Source organism: Calidris pugnax, unplaced genomic scaffold, assembly GCF_001431845.1.
Source record: "Calidris pugnax isolate Ruff unplaced genomic scaffold, ASM143184v1 scaffold166, whole genome shotgun sequence".
Classification (NCBI taxonomy): domain Eukaryota; kingdom Metazoa; phylum Chordata; class Aves; order Charadriiformes; family Scolopacidae; genus Calidris; species Calidris pugnax.
Window position 1 is genome coordinate 121,882 of NW_015090941.1, and position 12,953 is coordinate 134,834.

The 12,953-nt window shown below is 54.2% G+C and overlaps 2 protein-coding genes across 2 annotated transcripts in view; both read right to left on the reverse strand.

Moving 5' to 3' along the window:
* The window catches only part of SRSF4 (serine/arginine-rich splicing factor 4), a 21,089-nt gene extending 16,681 nt beyond the window's left edge, over positions 1–4,408 (reverse strand). Inside the window, exon 1 of the mRNA XM_014951842.1 lies at positions 4,392–4,408. Within this exon, the coding sequence (XP_014807328.1) occupies positions 4,392–4,408 (17 nt within the window). The remainder of the gene's footprint in view (positions 1–4,391) is intronic.
* Positions 3,564–10,970, reverse strand: MECR (mitochondrial trans-2-enoyl-CoA reductase). Its single transcript, XM_014951840.1, has 9 exons — positions 10,849–10,970; positions 10,179–10,310; positions 7,330–7,473; positions 7,133–7,235; positions 6,727–6,829; positions 6,358–6,431; positions 5,812–5,872; positions 5,299–5,371; positions 3,564–4,735 (listed from the first exon to the last, which is right to left on the reverse strand). The coding sequence occupies exons 1-9, from the start codon at positions 10,892–10,894 to the stop codon at positions 4,572–4,574; spliced, it is 900 nt and encodes a 299-aa protein (XP_014807326.1). The 5' UTR covers positions 10,895–10,970; the 3' UTR covers positions 3,564–4,571.
* Between the last annotated feature and the right edge of the window lie 1,983 nt (positions 10,971–12,953).

A 12,953-nucleotide genomic window follows, 5' to 3' on the forward strand; every position in this document is an offset into this window, starting at 1 on the left:
CATGGGTTAGGGGGCTTGGGGGGACCCCACTCACCCCATATGAAGGACATGAGGGGGGTACCCCTTCCCTTGGGTCTGGGGGCTTATGGGGACCCCTTTCCCCATATACAGGGCAGAGAATAGGGTCCCCCCTCCCCATAGGAGGGGGACTTGTGGGGGTCGGTCCCTCCTCCCCACGTGGAGGGAATGTATCGCTCCCCCCCACTTCCCCATATGCAGGAAACTACTGAGGGTCTTCCATGGGTCAAGGGGCTTGTGGGGTCCCCACTCACCTTGTATGCAGGGCATGGGGGGGGTACCTCTTCCCCATGGGGCTGGGGGCTTATGGGGATTTCCCTCCCCACATGCAGGGCAGAGAATGGGGTCCCCCCTCCCCAGAGGAAGAGGACTTGTGGGTGTTTCCTATCTCCGTGTACATGGTCATGATGGGGGTACCCCTTCCCCATGGGTCTGGGGGCTTATGGGGACCCCTTTCCCCATATACAGGGCAGGGATGAGGGTCCCCCCTCCCCACATGGAGGGAATGTATCTCTCCCCCCATTTTCCCATATGCAGGAAACTACTGGGGGTCTTCCATGGGTCAGGGGGCTTGTGGGGTCCCCACTCACCCCATATGAAGGACATGAGGGGGGTACCTCTTCCCCATTGGGCTGGGGGCTTATGGGGATCCCCCCTCCCCACATGCAGGGCAGAGAATGGGGTCCCCCTTCCCCATAGGAGGGGGACTTGTGGGGGTCCCCCTTCCCCATGTACATGATGATGATGGGGGTACCCCTTCCCATGGTTCTGGGGGCTGATGGGGTCGCCTCTCCTCATATACAGGGCAGGGATGGGGGTCCTCCCTGTATCCCCCTCCCCATACGATGGGGGGCTTGTGGGGTCCCCCTTCCCCACATGCCAGGCACAGTTGGGGGTCCCCCATGTGCCAGGGTGCTCATGGGGTCCCCTATATGGCAGGGGCTTGGGGGGTACACCCACGGGCTCCTCCTTCTCCAAGCCCCATCCTCACACCCCGGGGGGGCTCAGGGGTCTCCCCCTTTTCTGGGGACACCCCCCCCCATCCCCAGCTGTACTCGCCCATTCCTCATTCCCACTGCTGAGCCACAACATCCCTCCTGCCAAGCCCTAAATGCCATTTTGGGGACTTATTTTTATCCTTCCAATCCACACATCAGACGCCGAAATCCCACCAAGCCCCAGCAGAGGCTCTTGGGGACATCTCAGCTCCAGCAGCCACCACCCCCCTAAAAAAACCCCCACCCCCAAAAAAAAAATTAATACCATGTATGTGCAATGCCCGTAGCTGGATTCCCAGCAGCAACCCCGCTCGTTTGACAAGCAGAGTTAAATTTAATTATTTATTCCTTCGTGCCCTGGTATAGGAGTGAGCGCGCAGGAGCATTTTGTGAAGAGGGTTCTCTGAAGCTCGTTAGGTTTTTATTGCCGAGTCAAATAAACAACGGGGATAAAAGCTTGGCATTAATTTTTTCCTCCGCTTTCTGTCACGCTTAATAGTGCTCTTAACGAGCGCCAAGTCCTTTTCTTGCTTTTTTCCCCCCCAGTTTATTCGTCAGTCCGAAAAAGCATCGGGGCACGTGACGCTGCCTCCGACGCCGGTGGCTTTGCTGGAGGGGGGTAATAAAAATATAAAATATTTTGGGGGGTTCAGTGGTGATGGGAGAGCAGAGGGGAGATGCTGGCAAGGAGTTTATCAGGGGGTTACCTCTTGTGGGCTTCTTGATGTTCTCTGAGGGGGGGATTGAGTGTGAGGAGTCACGGGGGGATAAAATGGTTTTCATGTGTCCAGGCAAATTTAGCTCCTAAGACGGGGTGTGAGAGGGCAAGAGAGACAGGGAGCTGCTGGAGAGAGTCCAGCGTAGGGCAACAATGGTGATGATGGGATTGGAGCATCTCCCCGATGAGGAAGATTCAGCCTGGAGAAGAGGAAGCTGAGGGGAGACCTTATTGCTCTGTACAACTACCTGAAAGGAGGGTGTAGAGAGGTGGGGGTCGGTCTCTTTTCTCAAGTCCCAGGCGACAGGACAAGAGGAAATGGCCTCAAGTTGCGCCAAGGTAGGTTCAGGCTGGATATTAGGAAAAATTTTTTCACTGAAAGGGTTATCAGACATTGGGATGGGCTGCCCAGGGAGGTGGTGGAGGCACCATCCCTGGAGGTGTTCAAAAGAGGGGTTGATGTAGTGCTGGGAGGTCTGGTTTAGTGATGATGCTCCTTGTTTGTTGTGTGGGTGTCTATTTTTGTCAGTCAGGTTGACGGTTGGACAAGATGATCTTTAAGGTCCCTTCCAACCTAGAAGATTCTGTGATTCTGTGAAAGGCTGAGAGAGCTGGGGCTCTTCAGAACCATAGAATTAACTAGGTTGGAAGGGACCTTCAAGATCATCAAGTCCAACCATCAGCCCAACTCTTGGGTTGGACTCGAAACCAAACCAAAAAAACCCATCACTAAACCATGTCCCCCAGCACCATGTCAACCCATCTTTTGAACACCTTCACGGATGGTGCCTCAACCCCTTCCCTGGGCAGCCCATTCCAAGGCTTCATAACCCTTTCACTGTCAAAATTGTTCCTAATCTCCAATCTGAACCTCCCCTGGTGCAATTTGAGGCCGTTTCCTCTTGTGCCATGGCCTGTTCCTTGGGAGAAGAGACTGACCCCCCCCCCGGCTACACCCTCCTTTCAGGGAGTTGGAGAGAGCTGAGCTCCACCACTGAGTTTTATGAAGTTTTATAGCACAACTTTGGGATTTTCACTCTCCTGGCGAGTGGATGAGGCTGGTTGTGGCTCTGGTTTTATTGGTGAAACTGCTGGGAGAAGGAAGGGTGAAGGGGTGCATCACCCTCACAGCATTTCATCTCCTCCCAGCTCAGGACTGAATCATCTTTTTCCAACCCTGAACTGGGGGGTGAGTGAAGGGGCACCTGTAGCTGCTATTTTTTTTGGGGGGGGAATAATAACCCAGGGTTTATCTGCTTTTTTTTGCCACGGATTTTGGATGCAACACCCCCACACAGGCACCAGCCCGTTGCCCCAGGGCTTTGCTGGCCCCGGAGCAGAGGGACATCACCAGGAGCTCCCTCCTCCTCCCCCTGAATATCATAATTAAGACCAAAAATTGAAATCAACATAAACAAAAGCTTTGAAATGGCTTTTGAACGTCCCCCCCACTGCCGTTGCCCCAGAAAAAGAGCCTCATCCTTCCCAGTGCAGGAACTGGGGGGAAAAACGTGTCTTTGACTTGGGGCACAGATTTGGGGCAAGAAATGCTGTTTGTGGTGCCCGATGTGTGCTAACGGGGCAGAGCCAGTCCCGTCTGCCCCAAACCCATGTCCACCCCGCAGGTGCTTTTGGCAGGATGCTAATTACTTACAATTGCATTGTAATTACAGCTTTAGAGGATGGAAAACCCCTGGGATTTAGGGCTGGGAAAAGGCCAGGCAGCGAGGGACCCTGCTCTGTGGGGTTTGTCCATCCTCCATGTCACCTCCCCCCTGCCCCCCCCACTACGCGCCCCACTGAGCACAGAAACATTTGTTGGCAGCATCTTAAAAAAATAGACGTTTATTAGACATTGATTTCCCAGAGGTTCTCGTCACACTCAGTAGTGGCAGCAGAAACAGCAGCAAAACTCAATTCAAGTCCAGGTATTACAAAAAAGCCCCCCCCTTGCCCCACACGTGTCTGGCCATGACCTGCTGGGTGAGTCCTGTCCCCACCTCAAATGCCACCACCCCCGGGCTGTCCCCAAGGGGACAATGGGCATCTATGGTGTCCTGCAGCTCCTGCTGGTGTGGCAGAGCTGGCTGGTACTTGGGAATTTGGCATTTCCTTCTTTGATTTTTTTTTTCTAAGGCTTTTAGAGCTAATTTTTGAGCTGAAGTGATGCCAAGGGCTGGAAAAGCCCTTTGTGCCCTTGTCCTCCAGCCTGCAGGGGCATCCCCCTGCCCTCCTCCCGCCAGCGTGGCACGGGCTGGGTGGGGGAAAAAGTAAAAATAAACTTCAAAATTTGATTTTTCATCTCCCAATTCCACGTAGGGAGTGCCCCCAGCCCACCGAACCGCTGCTGAGCTTGGAGGGGACACACACAGAGGTGGCTCAGAGGAGGGGACACGGTGCCAGCCGGGAACCAGAGAGCAACCAGCCCCGTGCCACCCTGCAAAGTCACCCAAAAGCAGCCCAAAAATCACCTGGAGGGACAGTGCCAGCAGCAGAACCAGGCTGAGAGCTGCTAAGCCAGGCAGGAGGCGGCGGTGCAGCCCCCCCCAGCCCCAAAACCACACACGTGAGGGGGGAACCGTGGCTCTTTTGCCACCCTGAGCCGAGCCAGCCCCCGGCCCTGGGCTCCCTGAGCTTCTCCTGGCTCCCAAACCCACCCCAGTGCAAGCGACATCGCGGCCACCCTCCAAAAGCAATTACACCCGTCGCCAACCAGGCCAAACTGCAGAGGCTTTGAAAACTTCCAGTGGGCACCCAAAAGTTTAAATTAAAAAAAAAAAAAATCAAAATCAATGGATTTGGAGGTTTTTTTGCCTTGGCTGTGGTGGAGCTGCAGGTCAGAGGAGGAGGATCTGCTTGGAGGAGATGAAGGGTTTCATGGACGCCTCCAGCGCCACCTTGTAGTCCTGGAGTGGGACCTCGGTGCAGGCCGGGGCGGTGAGCTGTCCCCTCCGGATGAGCTGGCACAGGGTGTCCATCATGCTGGTCACGCTCTCCTGGTCTGCAAGGGAAGGAGGGAGCTCTCACCACCTTGGCCCAGGGGCCCAGGGACACCAGGGTGTGATGTGTTGCCAGCTCGGGCGTGTGGGACAGGGCACGGTGACACGCCGTGGTCCCTGTCTGAGCCACACCACCCAGAGCCTGGGTTTCAGTCACCCTGAGGACTATCAGCACTCGTGACACAAGGAGGAGTGAAGAGGACAGCACCGGCATGGCAGTTGGGCACCCATTCATAGAACCATGGAATTGTCCAGGTTGGAAGGGACCTTTCAGATCATCACGTCCAACCATCAACCCGACACTGCCAAAGCCACCACCGACCCATGTCCCTCAGCACCACGTCTGCCCAGCTTTTGAATACCTCCAGGGATGGTGACTCCACCACTGCCCTGGGCAGCCTCTTCCAAGGCTGGACAACCCTTTTAGGAAGAAATTTCTCCCAATATCCATCCTAAACCTCCCCTGGCACAACTTGAAGCCGTTTCCTCTTGTCCCATCGCCTGTCCCTTGGGAGAAGAGACCAAGCCCCCACTGGTGCTATCCCTCAGCCCCCATCCTGCTCACCCTGAGCATGGTCCTTCTTCCACTGGGTCACCCAGAAGCCGCGGAGCTGCACGTCCCGGAAGATGAAGGCACTCTGTGGGGAGAGGGAGTCACACACCCGGGTGAGACCTGCATGTCCCCACCGTGTGACAGCAGTGGAAGGTGGCAACGAGGCTCCTCGTGCCTTCATTAGCAGTCATTAGTGAGTCAGGGCACAGCGGGATGCAGAGATGTGACGTTGAGGTGTGGAGTAAGGGCAGGTTTGATGCTCAACGTCTGCGGGACACATCCCTGCTGGGATGTCACAGCAGCCCAAATCCTCCACAAATAAAGCCAAGAGCCCCGTGCTGGGACACAAAATGGCTCATCCCATAATGGAGCCAGTTGGTTGAAGAAAAAATATGGCTGGAGGTTCTGAATTTGCAAATTGCAGGCACAAACCCAAGCACTTGCGGTGCCGAGGGGATGGGGACATCATCAGTGGGGCACAGGGGACATGTCCTGAGGGAAATCACGAGCATCTCCAGTACTCACCACAGGCACCGTCACGGGCTGCTTTGCCATCCCCCCATAGGTGACCATGGTCCCTTTAGGCCTGGAAGAGGAAAGGGGAATTTGGTTACTGGTGCCCAACGTGCAGCTTCGACCTCGCAGCCTCTCCCTCTGCCGTCCCCAAACCCACCACCGCACCAACGGGGCTGTTCTCCCACCAAAGCTCCCCCACGTTATCCATCAGATTCCACTCTCCGGGGCTCCCCTCTCTCTCCCATGCACCATTCGCTGAATTTGCAGCTAAATACACCACTTATAGCTGGCCAGGACCTGGTGGACCTTCATAACTGGACCTCAGCCTCCAGCCACCAGCAGCAGTTGAGACACGCGGTGATGATGGTGACTTCAAGTGACTGCTGTTTTCCAAACCCACTTCTTCTCCACTCATCTCCCCTCTCCAAAACCTCAATGATGACCAACATGATGTCTCCGGCCACCTCTTGCGCTCTGGGGGCTCTGGAGCAGGACCCTCTGGTGCTGGCTGCTGTCCCCAAGCCTGTGCCCAAGCCACCACCCAGCCAAACTTACTGCAGGTGCCGCAGCATCTCCGTGGTGCTTTTGCCTCCGACGCAGTTCAGGGCGAGCCGGGGCTTCGGGACGCTCTGCAAGAGTTTAGTCAGAAGATTCCCAAATTTGAGGACTCCTTTGCAGGATGGGACCTCGGTTCTTGAGCAAGCAACTGCCTCAACCACAACATTTACCATGCGGCAGCTGAGTCATGGAGCTAAAAATCTATGATCTGGCCCTTGTGGTAGCAGTAAAAGCCCTCAAACTTCTGGGGATAAATCCTGATCTACAGAGATTGGTCCTTCCCACCATCATTGAACCTTCTGACACAGCGCTGAACCACAAGAGCAGTCCCGGCTGGTATCTCCAGTGGGATCAGCTTTGAGGTACCTTAAATAGATCTTTCATCTCTGGCTTTCTCAGCATCTCCTCCGTGATGACGTGGTCTGCACCCATGGCCATCAGCCTCTCCACCAGCTTTGGGAGATCAGGTCTGGAGGAAGGGAAGAAAAAAAGGACTCCATGAGCCAGAAAGCAGAGCGTCACCTTCTCCTCCCTCCTGCTCAGACACAGCTCGGGGACAAGAGAGCAGAGGCTGGAGGACACCTTGAAGGAACAAATAGGGTGGAGGCTGGACCAGGAGAGAAAATCCTACATAGGATGGGTGAGAGAAAATCCTACATGGGATGGGCAGAACAACTAGATCTTGTCCTCAAACTTGTCCAACCTCCTGCCAGCCCACGCCAAGGGCAGCTCCTGCCCCACAGGAGACCTTCTCCTCTCCCAGGGGACTCACCTGTCCCTCACCACGTTGATGGTCTTGATGCCAAAGGCTTTGGCGATCTGGATGACGGCCTGGCCCACGCCGCTGTTGGCGGCGTTCTGGATGACGGAGTCACCTGGATATAAAGAAATGCAGACTTTCATTGTAGAATTGAGTGGGGGAAACCCACCCGGATTTCTTCTCCCATCCCACCCCTGCCAAAGCCCTACCTGGTGCCAGGCTCTGGAAGTCGGTCAGCATGCGGTACGCCGTGCAGGGGTTGACGCTCAGGGTGGCCGCGCTCAGCACCGGGATGTCACGGGGCACCTTCAGCAGCGTCTCCTCCGGGAACACCCCCCGTGTCCGCCACGTTCCTGGGGCACCAGCGGCAGGAAGGAGGGCAGGGAAAGGAAAGGAAAAGGTGAGGAGGCATCAACTCACACCATCACCTTAACGCTGGTCATGGGAGCATCACTGTCTACATAGAACCATAGAATGGTTGGAGTTGGAAGGGAACTTAAAGATCATCCAGTTCCACCCCCCTGCCCTGGGCAGGGACACCTCCCACCAGCCCAGGTTGCTCCAAGCCCCCTCCAACCTGCCCTTGAACCCCTCCAGGGATGGGGCAGCCACAGCTTCTCGGGGCAACCTGGGCCAGGCTCTCCCCACCCTCACACCAAACAAGTTCTTCCTAATATCTAATCTAAATCTCCCTCTTCCAGTTTAAAACCGTTCCCCCTTGTCCTGTCACTGCACTCCCTGACAAAGAGTCCCTCCCCAGCTCTCCTGGAGCTCCCTTCAGATATTGGGAGGCTGCTCTAAGGTCTCCCCGGAGCCTTCTCTTCTCCAGGCTGAACAACCCCAGCTCTCTCAGCCTGTCCTCACAGCAGAGGTGCTCCATCCCTCTGACCATCTTCGTGGCCCTGCTCTGGACCTGTTCAACAGGTCCATGTCCTTCCTGTGCTGAGGACTCCAAAGCTGGACACAGAGCTCCAGGTGGGGTCTCACCAGAGCAGAGCAGAGGGGCAGAATCCCCTCCCTTGCCCTGCTGGCCACATTTCTCTTGATGCAGCCCAGGATGTGGGTGGTTTCTGGGCTGTCAGCGCGCACTGCCAGCTCCTGTTGAGCTTCTCACCCACCAACACCCCCAAGTCCTTCTCCTCAGGGCTGCTCTCCAGCCATTCTCCACCCAACCTGTGTTTGTGCCTGGGATTGCCACGTCCCAGGTGCAGGACCCTGCACTTGGCTTGGTTGAACTTCATGCACTTTGCATGAACCCACCTCTCCAGCATCCTGGGGGGGTCAATGATGAAACATCTTCCCACGTAGGTATGGCCGAAATATTGCAGGAGGTGGGATGGATCCCCCCGCTGCCCGCTGAGATTTATCACCCAGCAAAGTCTAATCACTTCCCAGAGGGATAACGGGACCGGGCTCCCTGGGAATACTCCCATCCTCAGGCTGAGCCCATAAATTCAAAACCAATTTACTCAGATTTAGTCCTTCTATATTTATATCCAATTTAACCCCCTATCACCCTGGTTTTTTTTATTTTATTTTTTTTTAATGTTTAGAAATATCACATTTGGATCTTAACTAGATAGCTTTCCTCCTCCCATTAAGCAAAAAAAAAAAAGCTTTTTAAGACGAAACGGGCAAAGAACAAGCTGTTACGCTAAACCAGAAGCGACAATTTCTCTGGCCGTTGGCATTTTGGAGAAGCACCAGAGGCATTTGTGGGCAAATAAATTCCCAGGCATTCCCATCCCAGCGCTATTAAGGAGAAAACTGTAACGAGATAGAACCGTGACCTCGCACAGGTTAAATGCTTTACCCTGGGACTTCAACACTTAAAGCTTCTTTAAGGAAATGTGACAAAACGTGGCTGTTTCCAGCCAAGCACCGATTGCTGCGATGCTTTATAACGGCACGGATGCCCCATAAAGGGTCTATGCTATAGAAAAGTAGATTATTTCTAAATTCAAGTTTAGCATAAGCCATGGCATTGCTATTGCTCCTCTTGCAAGTGCTCTGGGTTTTTCCCTGGGGAACCTCCATCCTTCCCCTGAGCCCCCCTGCATCTGCTGAGGAGCAGCAGCATCACTTGCCCTGGCTGGGGATCAGGTACTGAGATCACTTTAAAAAAAAGATACATTAAAAATAAAAATATGTCCTGGCTGGGGATCAGGTACCGAGCTCGCTTTAAAAAAAAAGATACATTAAAAATAAAAATATGTGGCAGAAATAATAAAACTTAAGCCAAAATATAGAATGGTTTGGGTTGGAAGGAAACTTAAAGACCAACTAATCCTACCCCCTGCCCTGGGCAGGGACCCCTCCCACCATACCAGGTTGCTCCAAGCCCCCTCCAACCTGCCCTTGAACCCCTCCAGGGATGGGGCAGCCACAGCTTCTCGGGGCAACCTGGGCCAGGCTCTCACCACCCTCCCACCAAACAAGTTCTTCCCCACAGCTCAGCTCCATCTCCCCTCTTTCAGTGTCAAACCCTTCCCCCTCCTCCTAGGGCTCCCCTCCCTCATCCAGAGTCCCTCCCCAGCTTTCCTGGAGCCCCTTGAGGGACTGGAAGGGGCTCCAAGGTCTCCCTGGAGCCTTCTCTTCTCCAGGCTGAGAGAAAACATAAGTGAAGATGCCTTTGTGCAGCTCCAGAAGTTGTCCCCACGCTTCCTGCCTGGGACAATCCACCTGGTGTATTTATGCTCAGGCTGATAAGGCACTAAACGGGTCTCAACAGCTGCTCCCCTCACCCAACCTTCCCTAATGGAGCCTTTTTTTTCCACCCATTTTAAGTCACATCCCATTAGATGAAGGTGGCTCTACCCACACCCAGCAAAGACAGTGCTTTGGGGAAAAGCAGTTTTCCCCAAGAACCCCCCAAAACCCCCACACCAGCTCCCCAAGCGTTGGTTCGCATGAAAGTATGACCATGGGTTTACTCTCTGCTCCACCACGGGGCTTGGGCAGCTCCTGGGGGGCTCCAGCATCCCCCAAATCCCTTGGGAAGATGCTTTGTGGGTGGGGGGACACAGAGGAGGATGGGGGCTGCTGGGTACACACTCACCGAGGCCGGTGCTCGCCGGGATGACCCAGTCCCCGGGTTTGAGAGTCGCCACGCGCCGCCCGACCTCCAGCACTTCCCCAACGCCTTCGTTCCCTCCCACGGCCGGCAGTGGGGACAGGATGGGGTAGGTCCCTGCCGGGAAGCCAGAGGTGAGCTGTGGAGCCCATCACACCCCAGACCTCCCCATCCTCCCCATCAGGCTGCCCAGGGAAGTGGTTGAGGCACCATCCCTGGAGGTGCTCAAGAGATGGGTTGACATGGTCCTCAGGAATATGGTTTAGTGGTTTGTTTTTTTCTTATTTATTTATTTTGTCAGAGTTAGGTTGATGGTTGGACTAGATGGTCTCTAAGGTCCCTTCCAACCTAGATGATTCTATGATTCTATCCCAGGAGCCACCTCCAAACCCTCCAAGACATCCCTCTGGGAGCATCACTCAAGAGTTAATATGCAAAAAAGATCCTGTTGTCACGTTGTGGAATGGTCTAGGTTGGAAGGGACCTTTCAGATCATGGAGTCCAACCATCAACCCAACACTGCCAAAGCCACCACTGACCGGCTATTAGATACCTCCAGGGATGGTGACTCCACCACTGCCCTGGGCAGCCTCTTCCAAGGCTTGGCAACCCTTTGGGTGAAGAAACTTTCCGTAGTATCCCATCTAAAGGTCACCTTGGATCATATTGATGTCGGCGGGGTTGATGGGGGCTGCCAACATCTTGACATGGACATCGGAGTCCCCCAGCTTGGCCACCTCAAGGTCCTTTAATCTGAAGGGAGAGACAGAGAGGAAAAGAGCATTAACGTAGGCTGGGTGAAGAAACTTTCCATAGTATCCCATCTAAAGGTCACCTTGGATCATATTGATGTCGGCGGGGTTGATGGGGGCTGCCAACATCTTGACATGGACATCGGAGTCCCCCAGCTTGGCCACCTCAAGGTCCTTTAATCTGAAGGGAGAGACAGAGAGGAAAAGAGCATTAACGTAGGCTTGGCCAATGTCTTCTGCGCCTTGGTTTATGCTGGAAAGAGACACCTGTATCACCCAAACAACACATTTTGACTCAAAACAAGCGAGTGTGGCCCCAGCGAGATGCAGGACACGGCCCCACAGCCCCCGAGTATGACCAAGAGCCCCGATTTTGGTGGATTTTGCTCAATACCAGGTGGTTTTTTGGCAGGGTTATGAATTACGAAGCCAAGGCTGTGTCTAACCCCCAGGCAGGAGGCAGCCTCTGCTGAAAAGGTTTAAAAAACCTAATATTGGCCTTCCAGTACCTGAGGGGGCTACAGGAAGGCTGGGGAGAACCTGTTTAGAAAGGCCTGCAGTGACAGGACGAGGGGCAATGGCTTCAAGCTGGAGGGGAACAGATTTAGACTGGAGATGAGGAGAGGGTTCTTCACTGGGAGGGTGGTGGAGCACTGGAACAGGTTGCCCAGGGAGGTGGTTGAGGCCCCTTCCCTGGAGATATTCAAGGAGAGGCTCGACGAGGCCCTGGGCAACCTGGTCTAGTTGGGGGTGTCCCTGCTGACTGCGGGGGGGTGGGACTAGATGGCCTTTGGAGGTCCCTTCCGGCCTGGGCAATTCTATGATTCTATTCTATGAAAAAAAATTCAAAGTAAAATAAAATAAATCAGCGTTACAAGAAGCAGGGATCCAGCTGGAGACACCGCTCTTGGGGGGGGCATGTCTCCGGCCCCCAGCGCTGCCGTCTCCACGCTGGATGTATTTTTCCACCTCGTCAGGCTGTAAATTAAATCATTTTGGGGGTTTTGCCACCCTCTGCACGTCCAACTCATTGAAATCCCTTCAATTTTCTTAAATATGGTTAAATACTGAATCTAAAGCCAACACCACACAGCCCCAACCCCAGGACCTCGGCCACGAACCCACCGCTCAGATTTCCATCCCGTTAAAAAAATTAATAAATATATTAAAAAAATCAGATTTCTATTAGACAGATGGACAGATTTTTGACGGGGGCTGCTAAAAGGCAACCGCCCATCAAAATCCCGTGTCACCCAGAAAAGGAAAGCTCAATAATCTTAAGAAATTCAGCGGGTTGCGTAAAAAAAAGGCATCGTTTCATCAGAAGGGGGGGGTTTTTCCGACTCGTTCCGGCCCCTTTTAGCGTTCCGGGAGCTGGGGATTTTTCTAAAATCTGCAAAAAAGAGAAGTCACCAAGCACGAGACCACCGGCCTTGCACAAGTGCCTGGGCGAGGGTTGAAATCTTAGGGGAGAAGCACCGTTGCACAATTAAATGGTCGGAAGAAAAAGCAATCATCCAGCCCCCCCAAAATCCCCCGGGAATTCGCAGTCTGGATGCCCCCCAATCATCCAGCCCCCCCAAAATCCCCCGGGAATTCGGAGTCTGGATGCCCCCCCCCCCGATAACCTACGGGCACCTCCTGCATTTCTAGGGGTGACCTGAGAGAGTTCGAGCCGGGCAGCAAGTCCTCGAGGTCTCCTCTCTTGAAAAAAAATAAATAAAAAAGGCATAAAAGCCACCAAAATGTGACTTTGCAAGAGTTTGTGGTCGTTTTAGGACAATCCCACCAGCTGCCGTCCCCAAAAAACACTCGTGACACCGGGGTGGTCCCGTAATGGGGGACCTCGGGGAGAAACCCCCCCGATGTGATGCCACCGAGGACAAAGCCCTCCCCGTCACCCCCCCGAAAATTAAGCAAGAAGGGGCTTTTGGGGAAAAACACCTGGTTTTCAGGCAAATTGAAGGAGAGGCTGCAGGAGGGAGGGGGACGAGGAGGCAGCCCCCCC